At 37.3% G+C, this 26,190-nt stretch overlaps 1 protein-coding gene across 5 annotated transcripts in view; it reads left to right on the top strand.

Moving 5' to 3' along the window:
- ALMS1 (ALMS1 centrosome and basal body associated protein) overlaps positions 1-26,190 on the top strand; it is a 231,023-nt gene that overhangs the window by 120,065 nt on the left and 84,768 nt on the right. For all 5 annotated transcript variants that reach the window (XM_086700836.1, XM_086700840.1, XM_086700835.1 and 2 more), the window contains 2 exons: positions 10,897-11,138; positions 14,717-14,842. In XM_086700836.1, coding sequence (XP_086556962.1) covers positions 10,897-11,138; positions 14,717-14,842 — 368 coding nt within the window. The remainder of the gene's footprint in view (positions 1-10,896; positions 11,139-14,716; positions 14,843-26,190) is intronic.

Below are 26,190 nucleotides of genomic sequence, written 5' to 3'. Positions count from 1 at the left end.
TATTGGTAGTTGCCTTTCTCTGCCTGACTTAATTCACTTAGCATAATAAACTCTAGCTCCATCCACAATGTTGTGTATGGCAAGATGTAATTCTTTTTGATGGCTGAGTAGTATTCCATTGTATATATATACCACATCATCTTTATCCATCATCATTCAACGGACAATGGGACTTTTTCCATTGTTTGACTATTGTTGATAATGCTGCTGTGAACATTGAGATACATGTACCCCTTTGAATCTGAATCTGTATCTTTATCTTTGTGTCCTGTGGGTAAATACCTAGTAGTGCTTACAGGATTGGAGGGTAGGTCTACTTTTAACTTTTTAAGGCACCTCCATACTGTTGTCCAGAGTGGCTGCATCAGTTTGCATTCCCACCAGCAGTGCAAGAGGGTTCCCCTTTCTCTGCATCCTTGCCAACACCTGTTGTTTCTTGTGTTTTCAATTTTAGCCATTCTGACAGGTGTGAGGTAGTATCTCCATGGTTTTGATTTGTATTTCCCTTATGATGAGTGATGTTAAGCATCTTATGTGTCTGTTAGCTATCTGGATGTCTTCTTTGAAAAAGTGTCTATTCATGTCTTCTGCCCATTTCTTCACTGGATTATTTGTTCTTTATAGATTTTGGATACCAACCCTTTATCAGATAGGTCATTTGCAAATATCTTCTGCCATTGTATCAGTTACCTTTTAGTTTTGTTGATTATTTCCTTTGCTGTGCAGAAGCTTTTTATCTTGATGAAGTCCCAGTAGTTCATGTTTGCTTTTGTTTGTCTTCCCTTTGGTGACTTGTCTAGTAATAAGTTGCTATGGCCAAGATCAGAAGTTGCTGCCTGTGTTATCCTCTAGGATTTTGATGGCTTCCTGGCTCACGTTTAGGTCTTTCATCCATTTTGAATTTATTTTTGTGTATGGTGTAAGAAAGTGGTCCAGTTTCATTCTTCTGCATGTTGCTATCCACTTTCCCCAACCATTTGTTGAAGAGACTTGTCTTTTTTTCCCCTTGGATATTCTTTCCTGCTTCCGTGCAGAAAGCAGGAAGCATTTCTCGGTTTTCTGTTCTATTCCCTTGATCTGTGTCTCATTTTGTGTATCCTACTGTCTTAATGACTACAGCTTGAAGTCTGGAAATATGATGTCTCCAGCTTTGCTTTGCTTTTTCAGGATTGTTTTAGTTATTTGAGGTCTTTTCTGGTTCCATATAAATTTTAGGATGGTTTGTTCTAGCTCTGTGAAAAATACTGTCGGTATTTTGATAGGGAGTGCATTAAATGTGTAGATTGCTTTGGGTAGTATAGACTTTAAAAATACCTGTTCTTCCAGTCTATGAGCATGAAATGTTTTTCCATTTTTTTGTGTCCTCTTGAATTTCTTTCTTAAGTAAGTAGTTTTCAGAATACAGATCTTTTACCTCTTTGGTTTATTCATAGGTATCCTACAGTTTTTAGTATAATTATAAATGGGATCAATTCCTTGATTTCCTTTCCTGCTGCTTTATTATTGTTGTAGAGAAATGCAACCAATTTCTGTATGTTGATTTTATAGCTTTGCTGAATTCATGTATTCGTTCTAGCTTACATTTCTTTTCTACATTTTTTAAAATTACCACAGGACATTTTTGTTGCTTGCTTATTCCATTTCATGCATATGAAATATAGAACATAGAGGTATATGTGAAAAGCTGCATATGTGTGTGTGTATGTACTTGTATAAATTATACACAGACACACACAGAGACTTTAAGTGCCTTCCTTCTTTCCTGTATGTCTGTACTATGTTGGGTTTTATTCGAGCGTAAAAAAAATTCTTTTAGTATTTCCTGAAGTCTGCTGGGAATCTGTTCTGGGTGTTTTTGTTTTGTTTTGTTTTTGTCTACATTTGATTCTGAAAATTAGATTCTGATTTTCTGTTAAGATTCCCTATATTTTTATCTATTTAATCTTCCATATTTTGATCTCTTAATGTACTCACAGTCATTTTAAAGTCCTTTCTGCACTAATTCCAGTATCTGAATCCTTTGTAAATCAGCTTTTCTTGTTTTTTCTCTCAATTTTTAGTCACTTTTTCCTGCTTGACAGATTCTATAACTTTTTATTATGTACTGGATGTTGTGAATTAAAACATTATAAGGACTGAAGGTGGTGTTACTTTCCACCAAAAGGATTTGCCCTTTCCTCTGTTAATCATACAAAATGAGAAGAAAGAGAGGAATTGCCAGAGAAGATGGCAGCGTAGGAGGACGCTGGGCTCACCTTGTCCGGCTGATCACTTAGATTCCACCCACACCTGCCTCAATAACCCAGAAAACCATCAGAAGATTAGCAGTACAGACTTTCCGGAGCCAAGTGTAGACAAGAGGCCCACGGAAGAGGGTAGGAAGGGCGGAGAGGCGGTGCGCTACATGGACTGGTGGGAGGGAGCCAGGGCGGTGGAGGGGCAGCTGGCCTGGCAAGGCGAAATCCCCGAGTCTGGCTTGCAAAAGCGGGGGGGGCCAGACTGCATGAGTTCTGACAGCCAGTGGGATTTAACATCTGGAACGTTATAAGTCAACAGCTCTGCTCGGAGAGCGGAAGGGTGAGAGACAACGGGAGGGAGAGTTGTTGAGCCCTGGAAGACAGAGCTCAGCTCGGTGGGGAACAAAGGCGCTGGCCAGCGCCATGTCCCTCTCCCATCTCCCAGCTGAAACCCCAAAGGGAACCAGTTCATCGAACTTGCTTCCACCATGCAAACACCCAACGCTGTGCTTCTGTGGATCCATCCCTCCGATCGGGCGGCCTCCCTCCCGGTGCTGCAGGGCCCCTCCTGCAGGGGACCACCGACTGCAAAGTGAGCTAGAGCCTGCCCCTCCCACCCCTGTGCACCTTGCAGATTCACCCCGGCTAATATGCCAGATTCCATCAAACCAGCACCACAAGCCTGGCAGTGTGCAAGTAGCCTAGACAGGGGCCACACCACTGCACAGTGAGTCCTGCCCCTGGAGAGGGGGCGATAAGGTACACACCATTCTGACTGTGGCCCCGCCCACCAACACAAGTTACTCCAGACAGCACAGGGAAAGTGCCCTGCAGTTCTGGGCCACCCCAGGGACTATCCAAAATGACGAAATGGAAGAATTCTCCTCAAAAGAAACTTCAGGAAGTAGAGACAGCTAATGAATTGATCAAAAACGATTTAAGCAATATAACAACATGAATTTAGAACAATAGTCATAAAATTAATCACTGGGTTTGAAAAAAGTATAGAGGACAGCAGAGAATCTGTTGCTACAGAAATCAAGGGACTAAGAAATAGTCATGAGGAGCTAAAAAATGCTATAAATGAGGTGCAAAATAAAATGGAGGTGACCACAGCTCAGATTGAAGAGGCAGAGGAGAGAATAGGTGAATTAGAAGACAAAATTATGGAGAAAGACGAAGCTGAGACAAAGAGAGATAAAAAAATCCTGGAGTATGAGGGGAGAATTAGAGAACTAAGTGATGCAATCAAACCCAACAATATCTGTATAATAGGAATTCCAGAAGAGGAAGAGAGAGAGAAAGGGGCTGCAGGTATACTTGAACAAATCATAGCTGAGAACTTCCCTAATCTGGGTAAGGAAAAAGGCATTGAGATCCAAGAGGCACAGAGAACTCCCTTCAGACATAACTTGAATCGATCAACTGCACGACATATCATAGTGAAATTGGCAAAATACAAGGATAAAGAGAAAATTCTGAAAGCAGCTAGGGATAAACATGCTCTAACGTATAAAGGGAGACCGATAAGACTAGTGACAGACCTATCTAATGAAACATGGGAGGCCAGAAAGGAGTGGCAGGGAATGTTCAATGTGATGAACAGATAAAATATGCAGCCAAGAATCCTTTATCCAGCAAGTCTGTCATTCAGAATAGAAGGAGAGATAAAGGTCTTCCCAAACAAAAACTGAAGGAATTCATCACGACTAAACTAGCCCTACAAGAGATCCTAAGGGGGATTCTGTGAGTGAAATGGATCAGATGGACTTGACAGATCTATTTAGAACTCTGCATTCCCAAGCAACAGAATATAGTTCTTGAGTGCACATGGAACCTTCTCCAAGATAGATTACATACTGGGTCACAAAACAGCCCTTCATAATTATACAAGAATTGAGATCATACCATGCACACTTTCAGACCACAATGCTATGAAGCTTGAAATCAACCACAGGAAAAAGTCTGGAAAACCTCCAAAAGCATGGAGGTTAAAGAACACCCTACTAAAGAATGAGTGGGTCAACCAGGCAATTAGAGAAGAAATTAAAAAATATATGGAAACAAATGAAAATGAAAATACAACAATTCAAAGGCTTTGGGATGCAGAGAAGGCAGTCCTGAGAGGAAAATACATTGCAATCCAGGCCTATCTCAAGACAAGAAAAATCCCAAATACAAAATCTAACAGCACACCTAAAGGAAATAGAAGCAGAACAGCAAAGACAGCCTAAACCCAGAAGAAGAAGAGAAATAATAAAGATCAGAGCAGAAATAAACAATATAGAATCTAAAAAAACTGTAGACCAGATCAATGAAACCAAGAGTTGGTTTTTTGAAAAAATAAACAAAATTGATAAACCTCCAGCCAGGCTTCTCAAAAAGAAAAGGGAGATGACCCAAATGGATAAAATCATGAATGAAAATGGAATTATTACAACCAATCCCTCAGAAATACAAGCAATTATCAGGGAATACTATGAAAAATTATATGCCAACAAACTGGACAACCTGGAAGAAATGGAGAAATTCCTAAGCACCCACACCCTTCCAAAACTCAAACAGCAAGAAATAGAAAGCTTGAACAGACCCATAACCAGCGAAGAAATTGAATCAGTTATCAAAACTCTCCCAACAAACAAGAGTCCAGGACCAGATGGCTTCCCTGGGGAATTCTACCAGACATTTAAAGCAGAGATAATACCTATCCTTCTCAAGCTATTCCAAAAAATAGAAAGGGAAGGAAAACTTCCAGACTCATTCTATGAAGCCAGCCTTACTTTGATTCCTAAACCAGACAGAGACCCAGCAAAAAAAGAGAACTACAGGCCAATATCCCTGATGAATATGAATGCAAAAATTCTCAAGATACTAACAAATCGAATTCAACGTATCAAAAGAATTATTCACCATGATCAAGTGGGATTCATTCCTGGACTGCAGGGCTAGTTCAGCATTCACAAATCAATGTGATACATCACATTAATAAAAGAAAAGAACCATATGATCCTGTCAATCGATGCAGAAAAAGCATTTGACAAAATCCAGCATCCTTTCTTAATAAAAACCCTGAAGAAAGTCGGGATAGAAAGAACATTATTAAATATCATAAAAGCCATTTATGAAAAGCCCACAGCTAATATCATCCTCAATGGGGAAAAACTGAGAGCTTTCCCCCTGAGATCAGGAACACGACAGGGATGTCCACTCTCACCACTGTTGTTTAACATAGTGCTGGAAGTTCTAGCATCAGCAATCAGACAACAAAAGGAAATCAAAGGCATCAAAATTGGCAAAGATGAAGTTAAGCTTTCACTTTTGGCAGATGACATGATATTATACATGGAAAACCCGATAGACTCCACCAGAAGTCTGCTAGAACTGATATATGAATTCAGTAAAGTCGCAGGATACAAAATTAACGTACATAAATCAGTTCATTCTTATACACTAATAATGAAGCAGCGGAAAGACAAATAAAAAAACTGATCATATTCACAATTGCACCAAGAAGCATAAAATACCTAGGAATAAACCTAACCAAAGATGTAAAAGATCTGTATGCTGAAAACTATAGAAAGCTTATGAAGGAAATTGAAGAGATACAAAGAAATGGAAAAACATTCCGTGGTCATAGATTGGAAGAATAAATACCGTTAAAATGTCAATACTACACAAAGCTATCTACACTCAATGCAATCCCAATCAAAATTGCACCAGCATTCTTCTCGAAGCTAGAACAAGCAATCCTAAAATTCATATGGAACCACAAAAGGCCCCGAATAGCCAAAGTAATTTTGAAGAAGACCAAAGCAGGAGGCATCACAATCCCTGACTTTAGCCTCTACTACAAAGCTGTCATCATCAAGACAGCATGGTATTGGCACAAACACAGACACATAGACCAATGGAATAGAATAGAAACCCCAGAACTAGACCCACAAAAGTATGGCCAACTAATCTTTGACAAAGCAGGAAAGAATATCCAATGGAAAAAAGACAGTCTCTTTAACAAATGGTGCTGGGAGAACTGGACAGCAACATGCAGAAGGATGAAACTAGACTGCTTTCTTATACCATACACAAAAATAAATTCAAAATGGATGAAGGACCTGAACATGAGACAGGAAACCATCAAAACCGTAGAGGAGAAAGCAGGAGAAAACCTCTCTGACCTCAGCCATAGCAATTTCTTACTTGACACATCCCCAAAGGCAAGGGAATTAAAAGCAAAAGTGAACTATTGGGACCTCATGAAGATAAAAACTTCTGCACTGCAAAGGAAACAATCAACAAAACTAAAAGGCAACCAACAGAATGGGAAAAGATATTTGCAAATGACATATCGGACAAAGGACTAGTATCCAAAATCTATAAAGAGCTCACCAAACTCCACACCCGAAAAACAAATAACCCAGTGAGGAAATGGGCAGAAAACATGAATAGACACTTCTCTAAAGAAGACATCCGGATGGCCAACAGGCACATGAAAAGATGCTCAATGTCGCTCCTCATCAGGGAAATACAAATCAAAACCACACTCAGATACCGCCTCACGCCAGAGTGGCTAAAATGAACAAATCAGGAGACTATAGATGCTGGCAAAGATGTGGAGAAATGGGAACCCTCTTGCACTGTTGGTGGGAATGCAAAGTGGTGCACCCGCTCTGGAAAACAGTCTGGGGGTTCCTCAAAAAATTAAAAATAGATCTATCCTATGGCCCAGCAATAGCACTGCTAGGAATTTACCCAAGGGATACAGGAGTGCTGATGCATAGGGGCACTTGTACCCCAATGTTTATAGCAGCACTTTCAACAATAGCCAAATTATGGAAAGAGCCTAAATGTCCATCAACTGATGAATGGATAAAGAAATTGTAGTTTATATACACAATGGAATACTACTTGGCAATGAGAAAGAATGAAATATGGCCTTTTGTAGCAACGTGGATGGAACTGGAGAGTGTTATGCTATGTGAAATAAGTCATACAGAGAAAGACAGATACCATATGTTTTCACTCTTATGTGGAACCTGAGAAACTTAACAGAAGACCATGGGGGAAGGGAAGGAAAAAAAAAAGGGAGGGAGGGAGCCAAAACATAAGAGACTCTTAAAAACTGAGAACAAACTGAGGGTTGATGGGTGGTGGGAGGGAGGGGAGGGTGGGTGATGGGTATTGAGGAGGGCACCTTTGGGGCTGAGCCCTGGGTGTTGTATGGAAACCAATTTGACAATAAATTTCATATTTAAAAAAAATTAAAAAATAAAAAATAAATCCTAAAAAATGACTGATCACTTCAGTCATGTCAGGTATTTTACTGAGTAAGCAGTGGGATGAAGCTGTAGTTGACTCATTATGCGTTTGATTTTTCCTGATTTGTGGCCTTCCTGGATTTTTGCTTTAATCCTGACAGATCTTTGATTCTGCAGTAAGTAAATACAGTGAGATAGTGTCTCAGATGTTTGAGTTCTTCTGCTTAGACTCTCAGGCCTTGAAGGTTTGAATGTGGCAAATGTAAGGGCAGCCCAGCTATGTTGTAGTTACACTTTCTTTTTCATATATATTTTTTAATGTTTATTTATTTTTGAGAGACAGAGCATGACTGGGGGGAGGGGCAAAGAGAGAGGGAGACACAGAATCCGAAGCAGGCTCCAGGCTCTGAGCTATCAGCATCAGCTATTAGCCTGACAGAGGGCTTGAACTCATGAACTGCGAGATCATGAGTCGAACTTGGATGCCCAACTGACTGAGCCACCGAGGCACCTCTGTAGTTACACTTTCTTAATGGAAATTTGTCCCATAAGAACCCAAACATTACAATTGATTTTACTTTTTTTGGCTCAGCCCCTTTCTTGGGAATGGCACTTCTGGTTTTTTTCTCTCGAGTCTGGAATGTGTCCTCAGATTTGAAAGTTCTCTCACTCAGGCAGTAGTTATTTAGCTTCCTGCCTTATTGAGGTTCAAAATTTGGCAAATGTCTTGAGGAGGAGACCTGATGTTTGTTAAAGGTCCCTCTGTCTAATGGGACTTGGTTTGTTATTAATGCCTTGACTATGAAGCAGAATTCACTCTGCTTCTCTGACTCAATTTCACATTCTCCCATACCATCGTGATACTAAGAAAATGTCCTGTGGGGAAATTGGCTTGGCATTTTGCTAGATTTCACTCCATGGTAGCCCATGAGTTCCTCAAAAGCTCTGGTGATTTCTCTTTCCCAGGGGAGTATGTCTGCCTACACTCAGTCCCTGCCCATAATCTCCAAAATCCCTTCTCTAGCATATTAGATGATATTATTTCCTGATTGCTTCCATAGCTCTCTGATATCTTTTACCTATGATTTTTATAATTTATTCAATTTTATTTCCTTGTTGTAACAGGAATGATGGCCTGTGGCTATGTACTGTATTCTACCTGGAAATGGAAGTCCTATTTAGGTTACCTTTAATTTCTCTAATGAATAGCTTCCTACGTAGAGTTCTTACATTTTTAATTATACTATTAGGTATTTGATATTTGTGATCATATTACAGATGGCATATTTTTTAGCCTTTAATTTTATAATTTTTCTGATACCAAAAGTGGATTTTTAAAAATTTCTATCTCCTATCTGGCAACTTTTATAAAAATCTGTATTTTAATTAGTTATGTTTAGATTGTTTTAGGTTTTCTGTGTACCTAAGTATATAAAATATGTATTATTATTTCTTCTTTCTTCTTTCTCCTGACTTACTGCTAATGCCATTTAAGACCTTTACTAAAGTTGAACAGAAATGGTGAGAATTGACATCCTTATTTTGTTCCTAGTCTAACAGTGAGCATTTTCTACATTTCAGTATGAATAGGATGGTTGCTCTAAAGTTTTTTGTGATTTCCCTTTGCTACAAGTTTTTCTCATACATAATTCTTGAGCTTTATCAAATGCTTTTTTAGCTATATTTATGTGGTCATAAACATTTTCTCTATTTTTTTGACGTGGTGAATCATGTTGATTGATTTTTGAGTGTTAACTCACCTTACATTCCTGGAGTAAACCATCTTGGTATGAATTTGCATACATACAGCGTTTGGTTTTCTAATATTTTACTTAGTATTCTTGCTTGCATATTCATAAGGAAGATTGACCCCTTATTTTCTTTTCTCATAATTTTCCTCTTCAGTTTTCCTATTCAATTGAATAGTAGACAGAGGGTAGAAATTGAAGGGTTCTTCTGTTTTGTAATACATTATTACTGTATCTAATACAATATTAATACAGTATTACTCTGTTTTTAAAAAATATTTTTGAGTAAGTTTATTTTTTTTTAAGTTTATTTAAAGAGAGAGAAAGCATGAGTCGGGGAGGGGCAGAGGGAGAGGAAGAGAAAATCCCAAGCAGGCTCTGCGCTGTCAGTCAAAGCCTCATGCAGGGCTACATCTCAGGAACTATGAGATCATGGCCTGCGCTGAAATCAAGAGCTGGATACCTAATAGACTGAGCCACCAGGTGCCCCTTGAGTACTTTCAGGTCTACAGAAAAGACAGACATAATAGGGTTCCCTGTATCCATCTGCCAGCTTTTCCTATTAACATTCTACATTACGGTTGTGAACATTTGTCAAAATTAAGAGGGCAACATTTGTACATTACCATTAACTACACTCCCAACTTTATTTATATTTCATATTTTTTCCATTAATGGCCTTTTTTTTGTTCCAGGACCCAGTTCAGTATTTACAATTCCCTTTAGATAGTTGTCATGTCTCTTTAGTCCTCTCTTTTCAATGACAGTGCCTCATTCCTTCCTTTTTTTCATGATTTTGACAGTTTTGACAAATATTGGTTAGATATTTTGTAGAATGTCCCTCAGTCTGGGTTTGGCTGATGTTTTTCACATGATTAGACTTGAATTAGGAGTTTTGGCAAAGAATACCATAAGAAGGAAATACCCATTGCTTCACATCATAGCATAGAGAATGTGACATCTGCATGACAACATTGGTGATATGAACCTTCATCACCATGGTGTTTGCTAGGTTTCTACACTATAAAGTTACTATTTATCCCTTTTTATTACTCTGTTCTTTGGAGTCCAGTTGCTTAATCCAGCCCATACTCAAAGGAGAAGGGAGAGATTAATTTTCACCTCCTTGGATGGGGAAGTATCTACATATATTATTTGGAATTCTGTAAACAAGATTTATCTTCTTTCATTTTGCGTTTATTCAGTAATTTCTTTATTCTGTTTTAATATTCTCTAAAATCATAATACATAATTACAATTTTGAAAATCTCTGGTTCCCCCACTAACATATAAACTTCTTCATGCAAGTCATTATTTCTTGTTTATTTTTGTACACTGTGCATTTAATTTTTAGTGGACTTCTAGTAATTTTTTGAAATGAATATATTTTTACTTCAACTGAAAAGTACTATTACTCAGCTAAATTGTATGATAGCATTCTAAATTGAAGTTTAAAGTAGATTTTAAAATGAATAAAAGTAAACTCATGCACAATTGGATTATAAGTATCTCAGATGGCAAAGGGTACTGTAGAAATAACCATTTGAAGTTGATGTATCTCCACAAAATATTCCTTGAAGCTACCTTTGGAAAGAGATTAGAGTATTTGATAAGCCATGGATATGACCTGCTGTGTCCTTTCTCTTTTTTGTTCAGACCGTCAGAGGAGATTAAGACCCCATTTTCTGCCTTTTCTGGAAAATTATCATCTGATGCAGTCACTCAGATAACAACAGAAAGTCCAGGAAAAACCATGTTTTCATCTGAAATTTTTATTAATGCTGAAGATCATGGATTTGAAAGTCCAGAGCCCAGTACCCAGAACCTGGACAAAGTTCCTGTCAAGTTTGTGTCATCATCTTCAGTTCAACAGATTACTCATCCTCATGGCACAGATGGTAAGAGAATGTGATTACATTTTAGGTCATAATACCAACTTTTATATGCAGTGATCTCAGAAATTTGTGAGGAGGTCTTTCTAGTGAGAAAACGAAATTTTTGTTTTATGCATTAGGATCCAAGCGATTCTATCCATCTTTTATTTACACAGCTATGAAGAGAGTGTGATTATGTTTTTGCCTTAATTTCTAGTGGAGTTACAACTTATGTGGAAGTTGGTGTGACTGGGTGGCTCAGTTGGTTAAGTGTCTGACTCTTGGTTTCGGTTCAGGTCATGATCTCATGGTTCATGAGTTCGAGCCCCGCATTGGGCTCTGTGCTGGCAATGAAGAGCCTTCTTAGGATTCTCTCTCTCCCTCTCTCTCTGCCACTACCCCCACCTCAAAATAAATAAATAAACTTAAAAAAAAAACTTATGTGGAACTCATGCTGCTTGCGATTGACATATTTTTATCTCATGATACTTATAATAATGCAAGTAGTTCATAAAAATTTAAAAACTGTGGAGGTCTAGTTCTAGGCTGGCAGGTGAATTATTGGCATTTTGTCTTATATTAAATGTTACATATAATACAATGTTAAATAGTAGCAAAAATATATAATAGTACAAATACAATACCAATCTGTTTCTTATAAAATAATGACCAAGGACCTAGGTTGACTTGCTGTCTTCAAAACATGGAGCCCACAGTTACCTTGGATTCACCACCACAATCAGCTAGAAGGGACAGAAAAAGCATAGAGAAGCACTTGTGGAGGCACCTGGGTGTCTCAGTTGGTTAAGCATCTGACCCAATGGATTGGCTCAGGTCACGCACTCACGGTGTTCGGGTTCAAGCCCTATGTCAGGCTCTGTGCTGACAGCGTGGAGCCTGCTTGGAGTCTCTCACTCCCTCTTTCTCTGCCCTTCCTCTGCTCTCTTTCTCTCTCAAAGTAAATAAATAAACTTTAAAAAGAGAGAGAAGCACACGTACTAGGCCTAGAAGTGGCTCAGATGATTTTCTCGTAGCTAGGAATAGTTTAGCTGTGTTTTTCAGGATGAAGAGTGGATTTTGATGAACAGCTAGCAGTCTCTACCATAAGGTCTACATTTAGAGTGTTCATATTGCTGTTGTCACAGTGATATTTCAATAGTGCTTATACAGTATAACATTCAAATTAGAGTGTTATTTCCTCTTTCAGACCAATAACAGGAAAATTAACAATTAAGTTTCCGCTCTTCCCTCAAATGAGGGTGGGAACTTTAAGTTACTAATTTTAAAGTATTTAGTAGTTAGCACAGGTCTACTCAAAATGTTACTTTAAGTTTTTCTCCTTATGCAAAAAGGTTATCTATCTGTAGATAAGATGGGATACACCTAAATATATAAAGAGAATTTCTTGGTTCAGCATTTAACTTTCAGTGAATTTAATTTAAACAGGTACATTTATATGTTAAGATGGTTATACTTCTTAAACATTTTCATTGTGAAAAAAATGCCCCCCAAATCTACAGTTTAATAAATATCACAAAGAACACCTTTCTGTCTATATCAGTTACCTAGTACTACAGTGATACTATTAAACAACCTTGAAAATCTCAGTGCTTTATAAAAATAAACATTTGCTTTTTTCACTCATGGGCTTTGTGGGTCAATTGGAGTTTGGCTTTAGGCTACAGAAATGGTTTGGGTCTGTTCCATATGCCTTGTTCTGAAACCAAGGCTAATGAGACAATATGTACCTTGGGTTATGTTGTTCTCATGGTGGTGGGAGAAGCACAAGAGGGGAAATCCAACTGTGAGAGTGTGGTTTAAACTTCTGCTCACATCAAATGCATACATTTATATAGAGACCATAATTTATGGTTTTACCTTTGTATACAGGACCTGGAAGGATTCCTTTAAATTATGTTTAATACTGTGGATTTAAAAGTAAAATTTGGTGGGGTTTTTTTTGTATGAAAACATTTTAAATTTCAAAGAATCGTATGTTAAACACATGACTGTGTGGTCACTATTCTGAATTTTAAAATTCAGAATAATATACTATATATTTGGTTTGTTTTCAAATTTTTTGAAGAAATTTATTTTATAGTTGAACTTTCTTCTTTACTCTTCTCCAGTCTTTTTATTCTTTCCCAACAGCAACCATTATTTTCTTTATTTACATTTATTCATTAGATATTTGATATTATATTTTTCTTTCATGACACTGTATGTAGTATTTTTCCTGTGTGGTTTTGCTGGTGTATAGAAACACAATTGTGTTTTTTAATACCAATGTTGTGCACAGTGACTGTGCTAATAAATTCACTATTATTCCTACCAGTTTAAATTTTATGACAATAATCACATGAAAAGATTCTAAACATAATTACTGGGGAAATGCAAATGTTTACCATAATGATATGCCATTACACACCCACCAAATAGCTAAAATTAACTAACAACAACAAAACTATACCAATTTTTATGTATTTTCTTAAAATTGGGAATTTATACTTCTATAATTGAAACTTTATTTTGAAAAGAAGAAATTTATTTTGGAGATCTTTCACATAGAAGTGAATTAGACTTATTTTCTATGGCTCTGGGGGACAGAATAAGACCATAAGATCAGTAGTAAGGGGTTAACAATTTGGGGTTCAATGTAAGATAAAGTGGGTTTTAGTTAGAGCCATCTGTACATGGACTAGATTGCTAAAAAACTGATCTCAATGAAACCTACCCCTACCACTCTGTTTTTGTTTTTTTTTTTTTTTAATGTTTATTTATTTTTGAGACCGAGAGAGAGCATGAATGGGGGAGGGTCAGAGAGAGAGGGAGACACAGAATCCGGAGCAGGCTCCAGGCTCTGAGCTGTAAGCACAGAGCCGACGCGGGGCTCGAACTCACGGACTGCGAGATCATGACCTGAGCCGAAGTCAGACGCTTAACCGACTGAGCCACCCAGGCGCCCCCCTACCACTCTATTTAAACTGCATCTTGCCCTGGTTTCCCTAGTAGTCCTACTAATAATCCTCAGCATTTTCTAATTTCTTTTTCATGTAACTTATAATTTATTAAAATAATAAATAATTTACTTATTTAATGTGTTATTACTGTATATCTCCTTCCTCTAGAATGCTAGCTCTTCTTGAAGGCAGAGATTTTTTGTTTTAGTTCATATATGCCAAGAATCCTTTTTTTTTTTTAAAGTTTATTTGTTTGTTTATTTTTAAAGAGAACGAGCACAAGTGGCGGGGGTGGGGGGAATTTTGAGCAGGCTGCATGCTCTGTGTGGAGCCCAACACGAGACTCAGTCCTATGACCTTGGGATCATGATCTGAGCCAAAATCAAGAATCAGACACTCAACCAACTGAGCCACCCAGGCAGACCTAAAGTTTATTTTTTTAGGTCATCTCTACACCCAGTATGGAGCTCAAACTCACAACCCTGAGATCAAGAGTTGCATGCTCTTCCAGCTGAGCCAGCCGGGTGCCCTGATATATGCCACAAATCTTGTACACTGCATGGCACATTAAAGGCACTCAATATTTGTTTAATGAATTTTAACAAATCTTCTTATTAATTGTTCTCATTTTTATCTCCTTAGCCCAGCCTTCACTGTTGCCATATAAGCCTCCTGGTAGTACCAGGATGTACTATGTTCCACAATTAAAACAGATTCCTTCTTATCTGGATTCCAGATCAGATACCACCGTTGAGAGCTCTCACTCAGGTAATCTGCATAAATTAATCAAATTTTTATTTTTTGAAATTTTATTTGTGGTTTAGCTGGTTAATTCTAGAATGACATGTGAAAATTCAGTGATATTTAAGCCTTTAATGAAATATGGAGCTTTTCATGAGCCAGTCTATGGTTCAGAAAAGTAAGTTATTTGGCAAGATGTATTTAATGAAGAAAATTGTATGGATAATTGTTTGTTTGGTTTAGTGGACTCCTTTTCAGACAAAGATTTCCAAGTTTTCTCTGTTCACAGTGCCCTTAGTGTTTTGGTGATTTTTTTTTTTTCTCATTATTATATGGAATGCATGTAAAAACAAGAAGTATTTTTAGAAACAGCTATAAGTTTATTAGGACATAAATATTTGCTGTTTTGATTTAGCAACTTAATAAAAATATTAGGTATTTCCTTTTGGTTTTGGGTTTTGAAAGAAAATATTTTACTTTGTTCATAAATAACCACAGTTATTTACTAATGAGATATGTGCAGCTATTAGAACCCTTGTACAACTTTTCAAACCTTGATATGAAATTGAACACAACCACAGTTATTTGCTGCTTTTACTACAGAAACCCAAAAATCTAGCTTTGCAAAGATACAACATCATTGAAAGGAATATGGCATTATCTAATATTGAAATTTAATGTTTATTTGTTTTGTGCAAGAGCATGAGCCGGGGGGGAGGGGGGGCGGGGAGGGGGCAGAGAGAGAGGGAAAGAAAGAAAGAATCCCAAGCAGGTTCCGCACTACCAGCATAGAGCCTGACATGGGGTTCAAACCCACGAACCGTGAGATTATGACCAGAGCCAAAATCAAGAGTCAGATGCTTAACCAACTGAGCCTCCCAGGCACCCCTAATATTGAAAATCGAAAGTACTTTGAGCTAGTAGTTTGTGTAGTGTACACTAGATACCAGGTATTAGTGTTGTTTCTGTAGAGTTTTAAAATAGCCCACAGCACCCCTGTGAGATCGCCACCGGCAAATTGCAGATTTAGAAGATGAGTAGCACCCCATGCAGGAACTCAGTAAATATTTCCTGTGGGGATTTTAAGATAAGGATACTGAATTGGTGTGGTGTAGGGTTTGGATTGATGGGATAACATTTTGAGATGACTTGGTTCAGTTCAGATATAAATTTTTTTTTTCATAATTTGCCAATAGACATCTTTATATGTATAAGAATTGTACATGACGAATTTTCCCTAGTCTTAGGCATATTTTTTGGTTAACTTTAAGAGGACCGAACAAGTATCTAACAGTAACTAAAAGCACCTGGTATAACTGCTTCTAATTCCCCACTATGATGCTACTAAAAAAAAAAAAAAAAGACCAACAAAAATGCTCTTATTACCAAATGTTAAGATTAATTATTTTTTTTAATTATTATTATTTTTTTTTAACGTTTATTTATTTTTGAGACAGAGAGACAGAGCATGAATGGGGGAGGGTCACAGAGAGAGGGAGACACAGAATCTGAAACAGGCTCCAGGCTCTGAGCTGTCAGCACAGAGCCCGACGCGGGGCTTGAACCCACAGACCATGAGATCATGACCTGAGCCGAAGTCGGATGCTTAACCGACCGAGCCACCCAGGCGCCCCAGGATTAATTATTAATTAAGCCTATAATCAGAGACTGGAAGAAATTTTCACTATATGCAAGGCTATGACACTTGGAGCACCTAGGTGGCTCAGTCAATTGAGCATCTGACTCTTGAGTTTAGCTTGGATCATGATCCCAGGGTAGTGGGATCGAGTCCTGCATCTCACTTTGTGCTGAGCATGGAGCCTGCTTTAGATTCTCTCTACCCCCTCTGCCCCTCTCCCCTGCTCATGCACTCTCTTATAAAATAAAAAATAATAATAATAATAATAAATAAAAAGTAAAATAATAAAAATAAAAACACACTTAGCGGGGATTTATTCCTGGGTTGCAAGGATGGTTCAGTATTTTCAAATGAATCAACACAGTACATCTGATCTTTTTCAATGGATACACAGAAAGCATTTGATAAAATACAACATCCATTCATGATTTAAAAAAAAAAAACCCTCAATAAAGTAAGTTTAGATTAAGCATACCTCAACATAATAAAAGCCATATATGAAAAACGCACAGTTAGCATCATCCTAAGTGGGGAAAAACAGAGGGCTTTTCCTCTAGGGTTAGGAATAAGACAGGGCTGTCGACTCTCACCACTTATATTCAACATACTATTGGAAGTCCTAGTCATAGCAATCAGACAACTAAAAGAAATAAAAGGCATCCAAATCACCAAGGAAGAAGTAAAACGTTTACTGTTTGCAGATGATGTGATACTATATATAGAAAACCCAAAAGGCCCCACCAAAAAACTGCTAGAACTGATAAATGAATTCAGTAAAGTTGCAGGATACAAAATCAACATTCAGAAATTGTTGAATTTCTATACACCAATAATGAAGCAGCAGAAAGAAATTAAGGAAGCAGTCTCATTTACAATTGCACCAAAAACAATAAAATACCTAGGAATAAACCTAACCAAAGAGATGAAAGACCTGTACTCTGAAAAATATAGAATACTGATGAACGAAATTAAAGATGACACAAAGAAATGGAAAGACATTCCATGCTCATGGATTGAAAGAACAAATATTGTTAAAATGTCTATACTACCCAAAGCAGTCTACACATTGAATGCAATGCTTCTGAAAATACCCACAGCATTTTTTACAGAGCTTAAACAAACAATCCTAAAATTTATATGGAACCACAAGAGACCCCCGAATAGCCAAAGCAACCTTGAAAAAGAAAAAACTGGAGACATTACAATTCCAGACTTCAAATTATATTATAAAGCGATAGTAATCAAAGCAGTATGGTCCTAGCACAAAAATAAACCCATAGATCAGTGGAACAGAATAGAAAACCCAGAAATGAACCCACAGTTATATGGTCAGTTAATCTTCAACAAAGCAGGAAAGAATATCCAATGGAAAAAAGACAGTCTGTTCAACAATGGTGTTGGGAAAACTGGACAGCATACAAAAGAATGAAACTGGACCACTTTCTTACACCATACACAAAGATAAAGTCAAAATAGATTAAAGACCTAAATGTGAGGCGTGAAACCATAATCCTAGACAAGAACACAGGCAGTAAATTCTTTGACTTCAGTTATAGCACTTTCTTTCTAGATATGTCTCCTGAGACAAGGGAAACAAATTCAAAAATAAACTATTGGGACTTTGTCAAAATAGAAAACTTCTGCACAGGGAAGGAAACAATCAATAAAGCTAAAAGGCAACCTATGGAATAGGAGAAGATATTTGCAAATGACATATGATAAAGGGTTAGTATCCAAAGTATATAAAGAACTTATAAAACCCATTACCTTAATAATGACTAATCCAGTTAAAAAATGGGCACTATACCTCCCCCCCACTCATGTTCTCTCTCTCTCGAAAACTAAAAAATAAAAATGGGCAGAATATATGAGTTAGACATTTTTCCAAAGAAGACATCCAGATAGCAAACAGATACATGAAAAGATGCTCAATGTCATTGATTATTAGGGAAATGCAAATCAGAACTACAATGAGAGATCACATCACACCTGTTAGAATAGCTAAAATCAACAACACAAGAAACAACAGGTGGTTGTCAAGGATGTTGTCAAGGATGTGAACCCTCATGCACATTTGGTGAGAATGCAAACTGGTGTAGTCACTCTGGAAAACCATATGGAGGTGCCTCAGAAAGTGAAAAATAGAACTACTCTATGATCTAGTAATTGCACTACTGGGTGTTTACCCAAAGTATACAAAAATACTAACTCAAAGTTACACATGCATATGCGTCCTGGTGTATCTACACCAGTACTATCTACCATAGCCAAATTGTGGAAACAGTCCCAGTGTCCATCATTTGATGAATGGATAAAGAAGAGGATGTATATATACACATATATACAATGGAACATTACTCAGCCATAAAAGAGAATGAAATCTTGTCATTTGAAATGACATGGATGGAGCTAGAGAGTATTATGCTAAGCAAAATAAGTCAGAGAAAGACAAATACCATATGATTTCATTTATGTGGAAATTAAGAAACAAAACAAATGAGCAAAGGGAAGAAGAAGAGAGAGAGGCAAATCAAGAAACAGACTCTTAACTAGAGAACAAACTGATGGTTACCAGAGGGGAAAAGGGTGGGGGGATGGGTTAAATAGGTGATGGGGAGTGCACTTGTTGTGATGAGCACTGGGTAACATATGGAAGTGTTGAATTACTATATTGTATCCTGAAACTCCTATTACACGGGATATTAACTGGAATTTAAATACAAACTTTAAAAAAATAGCACACTTAATGGAAAACACACACACACACACACACACACACACACACACACACACACACACACACACAAATGGCTACCAGCAAGAAAACAATTGGACAGGAAAACTTTGATCAGTCTTTTACTTTCAGGCCCCAGGTCAGAAGACGGAATGTCTACCAATAAAAATCCGATCTGATGTCTTAATACTTTTTGAGGCCCATAGTGTCCTGCTATTTGTTTATGTCCCTCTTTCATATAGTTGGAGACATTAATTTTAAGAAGTATTGGACAGTGGTGGGAGGAGAAAATAATTCAGTGATGGTACATTGTGTCCTGAGAAATATTGTCCCTGTGAGTAAAGTATTGAATACATCAATAAGACAATAGGAGATCTAATAACTATATTATACTTGAGATTATAATTTTCATGTTCTCCATCTGTTCTCAGAGTGAGAAAGTCGATAGTAGGAAAATCCTTTCTTAAACCAGTAGAGCTCTAGAATGAAAGCCTAGGAATTATTCTAATAGCTGTTGTCAATTAATATATCATGCATCAGTAGATACGAGAAAGATCCACTTAGCATTTTGGGCCAAGGGCAAAGTCATATACCATTAGTGGTAAACATATGGGCCAAATAGATTTTTCCTCAACTGAGAATGAATAAACATTTGAATTAATTAAATCCATAAAATATAAATAAGATAAAGGTAACAACTCCCCAAAGATGAGATAGTTGTTAGACATTTACTTATTATGCCCAGTAACATTCTTAAGATTCCTAAGTAGAACAGGATTCTATTTATAATAGATAGTAAGTTCTGAAACCTGACTTTTTTTGGTAAGCAATTTTATCCCTTATACCCGTGCTCATTATAGACATTCAAATATTTATATATTAATAATCATGGTCAATAGGAGCAAAAAGCTATGGGGAGAGAACTGGTTGGAACATTTTAAAGGAAGTGGGGCATTATAGCAGGGAAAATGGTAATGACCTAAGAATTTGTCTCTTGATAAAAGCAACAAAAAATTGGCAAAACTTTTTAGAAAACTTTTTCAAAACTTGCCCTAATCTCATCCCCAGACTGAGTTCTGTAATAACCTTGAAAAGTATCAGCCTGCTTTCCCAGGACTAGAGGGAACAGAACAGAGCTAGACCTGTTTCAATACTTCATTCCCAAAGAATTGTCAATATTTGATCTGTCATTCATAAGACTTGTCCTTATTTAATCTCATTCAGAGATATTCATTCATTGTAAAAAGCCTGTGTGTGTGTGTATGTGTGTGCGTGTGCATGCATGTGCACATGCTTGGGATGCAAGAATGTTTATAGGCAAATGTTTTAATGTTATAATGCCTGATGCAAACAATAGAGTAACCAAAAGCTTAAATGTAAAGCCAGGGATTTATGCCCATAGATGTTTAAAAGCTTTGACGTATTCCTGGGACTCTAGAAGAGTGTCCATGTGCATATAGCTGTGTGTATTCTCAGGAAAGACCTGAAAAGACCCTACCCTTTACCTACAGCTCCCCTTGAGTCTCTGTGCAAGAAGAAAAGGAAGGCTAAGGCAGAGTTGACAACTGCATAGCTCAAAGTTGAAGGTATACCCTGACATGCACACAAAGTCCCTTTGTAAATCTCCCATGTTTACTGGTTCTAGGTGTTTGAGGATGTCTCAGTCTAGGCATTAACTGACCACCAAGCTATTTGAATAGAAACTTCAATAGATTTTACATAATTTGTTCAGAAAAGTTACTTAAAAAAAAAAACAAACATAAAGCAACAACAGCAAACTTCGGGAAGTGGATAGAATCTGATTTCCAGGATTACCAATTTTATTATTTAAGATGTTTCATTTTCAACAAAAAAATACAAGCTATGGAAATTAAAACCAAAAAAATACGGTTTATACACAAGAAAAATAACAGTTTAGAAACTGTGGGAAATTCCAGACATTAGACTTAACTAAAGACTTAACTACTTAAAATATGTTTGAAGAGCTAAATGAAACCATATCAAAGAACTAAAGGAAAGTATGAGAACAGTGTTTTAATCAAATAGAGAATTTCAATGAAAAGTTAGAAATTACAAAAAAAGAGAGCCAAATAGAAACTCTGGAGCTAAAAAGCACAAAAGATAGAATTAAAAATTCACTAGAGGAGCTCAGCAGGCAGAAGAAAGAATCAGTGAACGTGAAGATAGGCCAATTGAGATTAGCCAGTGTGAGAAACAGAAAGAATAAAGAATGAAGAAAGAGGAACGGAATCTTAGAATCCTCTGCAACACCACCAGGAGTACTATTTTATACATAATAGGAGTTACAGAAGGAGAGAAAAAAAATGGGATTGAAAGAATATTTGGAGAAAAACTTCCCAAATTTTATGGTTACTATGAATCTGTACATCTGATGAACTGAAGGAAATCCAAGCAGGATAAACTTAAAAATATCCACATTTAGACACACCATAATCAAACTGTTAAAAATATAAAGAGAATGTTAAAACCAGCAAGAGAGAAGTTACTTATTGTGTACAAAGGATCCTCAATAAGATTAATAGCTGATTTCTCATCAGAAACCTTGGAGGCCAAAAGGCATTGCAATCACATATTCAAAGAACTGAAAGAAAAAAAATGTGTCAACCAAGAATTCTGTATTTGGCAGAACTACCCTTCAAAAATGGAGAAATTAAGACATTTCCAGATAAACTCAGTTGATTGCTAGCATGCTGACCTATGGGAAACACTAAGGGATTCATCAGGATGAAATGAGTAGACATGAGACAGTAACCTGAATCCATATGAAAAAATAAAGAGTGCTGGTAAAGATAACTACATAGGTTAACCATAAAAGTATAAACATATTTTTGTTTCTAATTCCATTTTCTTTCATATGATTTCAAAGACATGCATAGAGCAATAATAATAATTATTATTTTACAAAAATGTATAGAGATATAACTTGTGGAAATAACAGCATAAAGAAAGGAGGAGAGAGAGCTATACAGTAGAAAAGTTTTTATATACTGTTGAAATTCAGTTTTAACCCAATAGATTGTTAATTTATATTAAAACATGGATGGCAATTCCAAGAACAACCACGAAGAAAAATAACTAAAAATATATATAGTAAAAGTGTCACCATAGGAATTAAAATGCTACACTAGTAAATATCTATTTAACACCAAAAAAGAAAATGTACTAGTAGAGAAACTGAGGGAAAAAAAAAGACATAATACTAGAGAAAAAAGTAGAAAAATAGCAGACCTAAATCCTCCATTATCTGCAACTGCATTAAATGTAAATGAAGGTTATACTCCCATTAAAAAGGCAGAGATTGGCAAGGTAGATAAAAAGACATCCAACTCTGTATGCTGTCTACAGAAAATTTTATTTAGTTTCAAAGACAAACTGGCTGAAAGTTAAAAGATATAAAAGGATATGTCATGTAAACAGTAACCAAAGACGGCTAGAGTGTCTATTATTAGACATTATAGACTTTAAAATTTATTAGTAAAGACAAAGTTCATTTTGTAATGATAAAAGCATTAATAAATCAAGAAGATAAATTATAAATGTATATGCACCTAACAACAGAGTCCCAAATACATAAAGAAAACTGGCAGAATTAAGGAAGGGAGGAAGGGAGGAAGGGAGGAAGGGAAGAAAGAAAGAAAAACACCTGATACCTGATGCTATTAAAGGGAGAAATACACAATTCAAGCCAGTTGAAAAGTCACATATTGTATAATTCCATTTATATGAAATGTCCAGAACAAGGAAATCCATATAGACAGAATGTAGATTAGTGGTTGCCAGCAGCTGTGGGAGAGGGGGAAATGGAGGGTAATTGCTAATGTGTCTATTTCTTTTGGGGGTGACAAAAATGTTCTGGAATTAGATAGCAGTGGTGGTTGTAAATACACTAAAAATTACTCGTTTGTACACTTGTTAAATTTGTGGATTTTATGTTATTTGAATTGTATCATCAATTTTTTTATTATTTATTTTTAATGTTTATTTTGAGAGAGCGAGGGAGCAAGCCAGTGGGGACGGGCAGAGAGAGAGGGAGATACAGAATCTGAAGCAGGATCCAGGCTCTGAGCTGTCAGGCTTCATGACCAGAGCCAAAGTTGGACACTCAACCAATTGAGCCACCCAGGCACCCCTATTTTTAATTTATTCTTTAAATGTTTGTTTATTTTGAGAAAAAGAGAGCACATGAGCTGGAGGGGCAGAGAGGCAGAGCAGGAATCCCAAGCAGGTTCTGCACTGTCAGGCTCTGTATTGTAGCTTGATCTCACAAACCATGCACAAGGCTTGATCTCACTAACCATGAGATCATGACCTGATTCAGAATCAAGAGTTGGATGCTTAATCAACTGAGCCACCCAGACACCCCTATATCTCAATTTTTTAAAAGGGAGGGGTAGGGAGTTGCCAGGGAAGATGGCAGAGTAGGAGGATCCTACTCACCTCATCTCACAGATATACCTCGATAACATTTACATCAGTGTAAATAACCCAGAAAACGACCCAAAGAATGGCACAGCAGATGCTCCACAGCTAATTGTAGTGAAGAGGTCACAAGAAAAATGGCAGGAAGAGCAGAGAGAATCAGGGACCAAACTGATCTACAAGACTGACCATGAGAGGAAGGGACACCACAAGCACAGAGAAGGGAAAAGAACAGATTCCACACCAGGCACCCCTGGCACAGGGGACCTGCACTGGGAAGATAAATCCCCATAATATTTGGCTTTGAAAACCAGAGGGGCTAGGGACGTCTGGGTGGCTCAGTCAGTTAAGCATCCTACCTTCGCTCAGGTCATGATTTCACAGTTCGTGAGTTTGAGCCCCGTGTCAGGCTCTGTGCTGACAGCTTAAAGCCTGGAGCCTGCTTCAGATTGTGTGTCCCCTTCCCCCCCCCCCCCCCACCGCCTCTCTCTGCCCCTTCTCTCCTCACGTGCTCTCTCTCTCTCTCAAAAATAAACATTAAAAATTTTTTTAAAAAAGATAAAACCAGAGGGGCTTAACTTTTAACTTCTTAAGTTTTTTCGGTCTGTAGGACTTAACACCAGGAACTTGTGCATGGTCTACACTTAATGAACATATTATCATGATGGAATTTGAAATGGGATATGGGAACAATGTGGCCAGATACTTACTTCATCAGGTGCTCAGAAGCAGGCACAGTGATTTGTTGCAAGCCAGGAGGGAAAAGTGCACTCTGGTGGATTCGTTGAACAGACAGAATATCAGTTTCAACATAGTGCCTTAAGGAACCCTCCAGAGTGATTTCCACCCTGTATGGTTTTTCATCTTATATGCTAACTTTAAACTCTAAATTACATTTAAAATTTATCTCGAATTGAGTGAAAAAAATAGATAAGCAACTATGTACATTGCAGTCCCAGTATGTGTTCATTCCAAAGCATGTATAACCAAAGTTGGTTTTTTGGTTTTTTTTTCTTAAGGTGACAAAAAGCTTTCAGTTCACATTCATTTTTTTTATTCAACTAAAAATTATTAAAGCTCTTACCGTGTTCCTGCCAGATACTATACTAGGTGCTACATTTACAGTAGTGTACAGAATGAACATGCTCCATAAGATTGTGGAGTGTGTGGAATGTTGTTATAGTTAGTAAATAAATAGACCACCAATAAGTACATAATTACAAATAATAAGTGTTAAGAAAATAAAGTAGAATTGGAAGAGAATAATTGGAACAGAGTTTTAGGAGCTCCTGAAAGCCTTTCCAAGGAAAAAACTTGAGAGACAAGATTTAGAGGGTAAAGGCAGGTTAAGTGGGCAGAGAGTGGGGAATGACAGTGTTCTGCACAGAGGGAGCAGTCTGGGAAAAACTCCTGAAAGAGGAGAGAGTTGGATGCATTTGACAGATGAGAATTTTAGTGTGGTTAGAGCAGAATAGTGACTAGATATGGTTAGATAGGTAAGTCCAAGATCATGCAGGGTCTTGTAAACCATATTAAAACATTTGAATTTTATTCTGGTAGACAACTGTGGTTTCATTTACATTTGTAAGATTTATTTGGCTGCTAGATAAAATTTATCACTTCATGGGTCAGAAGACAGGGAGCCAACTCTAGAAGTGGAAGCAAGGACAGCAGTAGTTAGAAGGCTATTGACTGTTGAGTTGGTTTACACATTTAAGGTTGTTTGTAAGGGTGCTGTGTAGAAGGTGGCACTGTTCACATCATATAGACAGACATACAGTGTTTTTTATGAAAATACACAGGTGGGCCTGAAGGTTTGAGTTCTGGAGCAGTGTTAACTCTCTTCCTGCCCCAGACAAAAATCTATACTTATACACCCTGCAGCTGTGCGTGGATGCCAGAAAATACAAGTGCACATACGCTTGTTGGCATATACACATGCATCAGGCTACACTGTCTTTCAACTGCTCTCAGCTCCACTGAGTTGATTGTCTTGCTCATCTACCCACTGCTTTCCGGGACTACCTGACTGTGAGTGAACCTGACACAGTCACCTTTCTTGGAGAACCAAGGGTGGTGCTGAAGAGTATGCATGTGCTTGCTGCTGGTGATGTATGTTGTCTGGTATCTGGAAGTATTTGTGAGGAGAATGATCCCATGTGCAATTGTTATATTATGCCATAAAATATAATATCTTAATTTTTTAATTAAGGAAGGGACACCTTTTTCTAATTTCTTCATAAGATGCTGTAAGGGCTAGCTATGTCCTGAATGCTAGAATCTGAATCTCAGAAGAAAGGTCCCAGCCAGAGATAATATATTTGTTGGTCATCAGCATGTAGATAGATAGTATTCCATCCATTGGTAGCTGATGAGTTCACTCAGGAAGAGAAGAGTTCTGACCCCTTGAGGAACTCCAGCATTGAGAGATTTGGTAGTAGTAGGGATACTAAGGATTTGCAAGAGACATGGGGAGCAAATAAGAGAAAGTGATGCCACAGAAGTTGAGAAAAGCGTAATTTAATCTGTACATATGACCCAGAAGACTTAGTAGGGTCCTTG

This window comes from Puma concolor, chromosome A3, assembly GCF_028749965.1.
Source record: "Puma concolor isolate L17-30 chromosome A3, mPumCon1.1.hap2, whole genome shotgun sequence".
NCBI classification, from domain to species: Eukaryota; Metazoa; Chordata; class Mammalia; order Carnivora; family Felidae; genus Puma; species Puma concolor.
The sequence above is the reverse complement of the archived record's forward strand: the minus strand, read 5'-3'. Positions and strand labels throughout refer to the sequence as shown.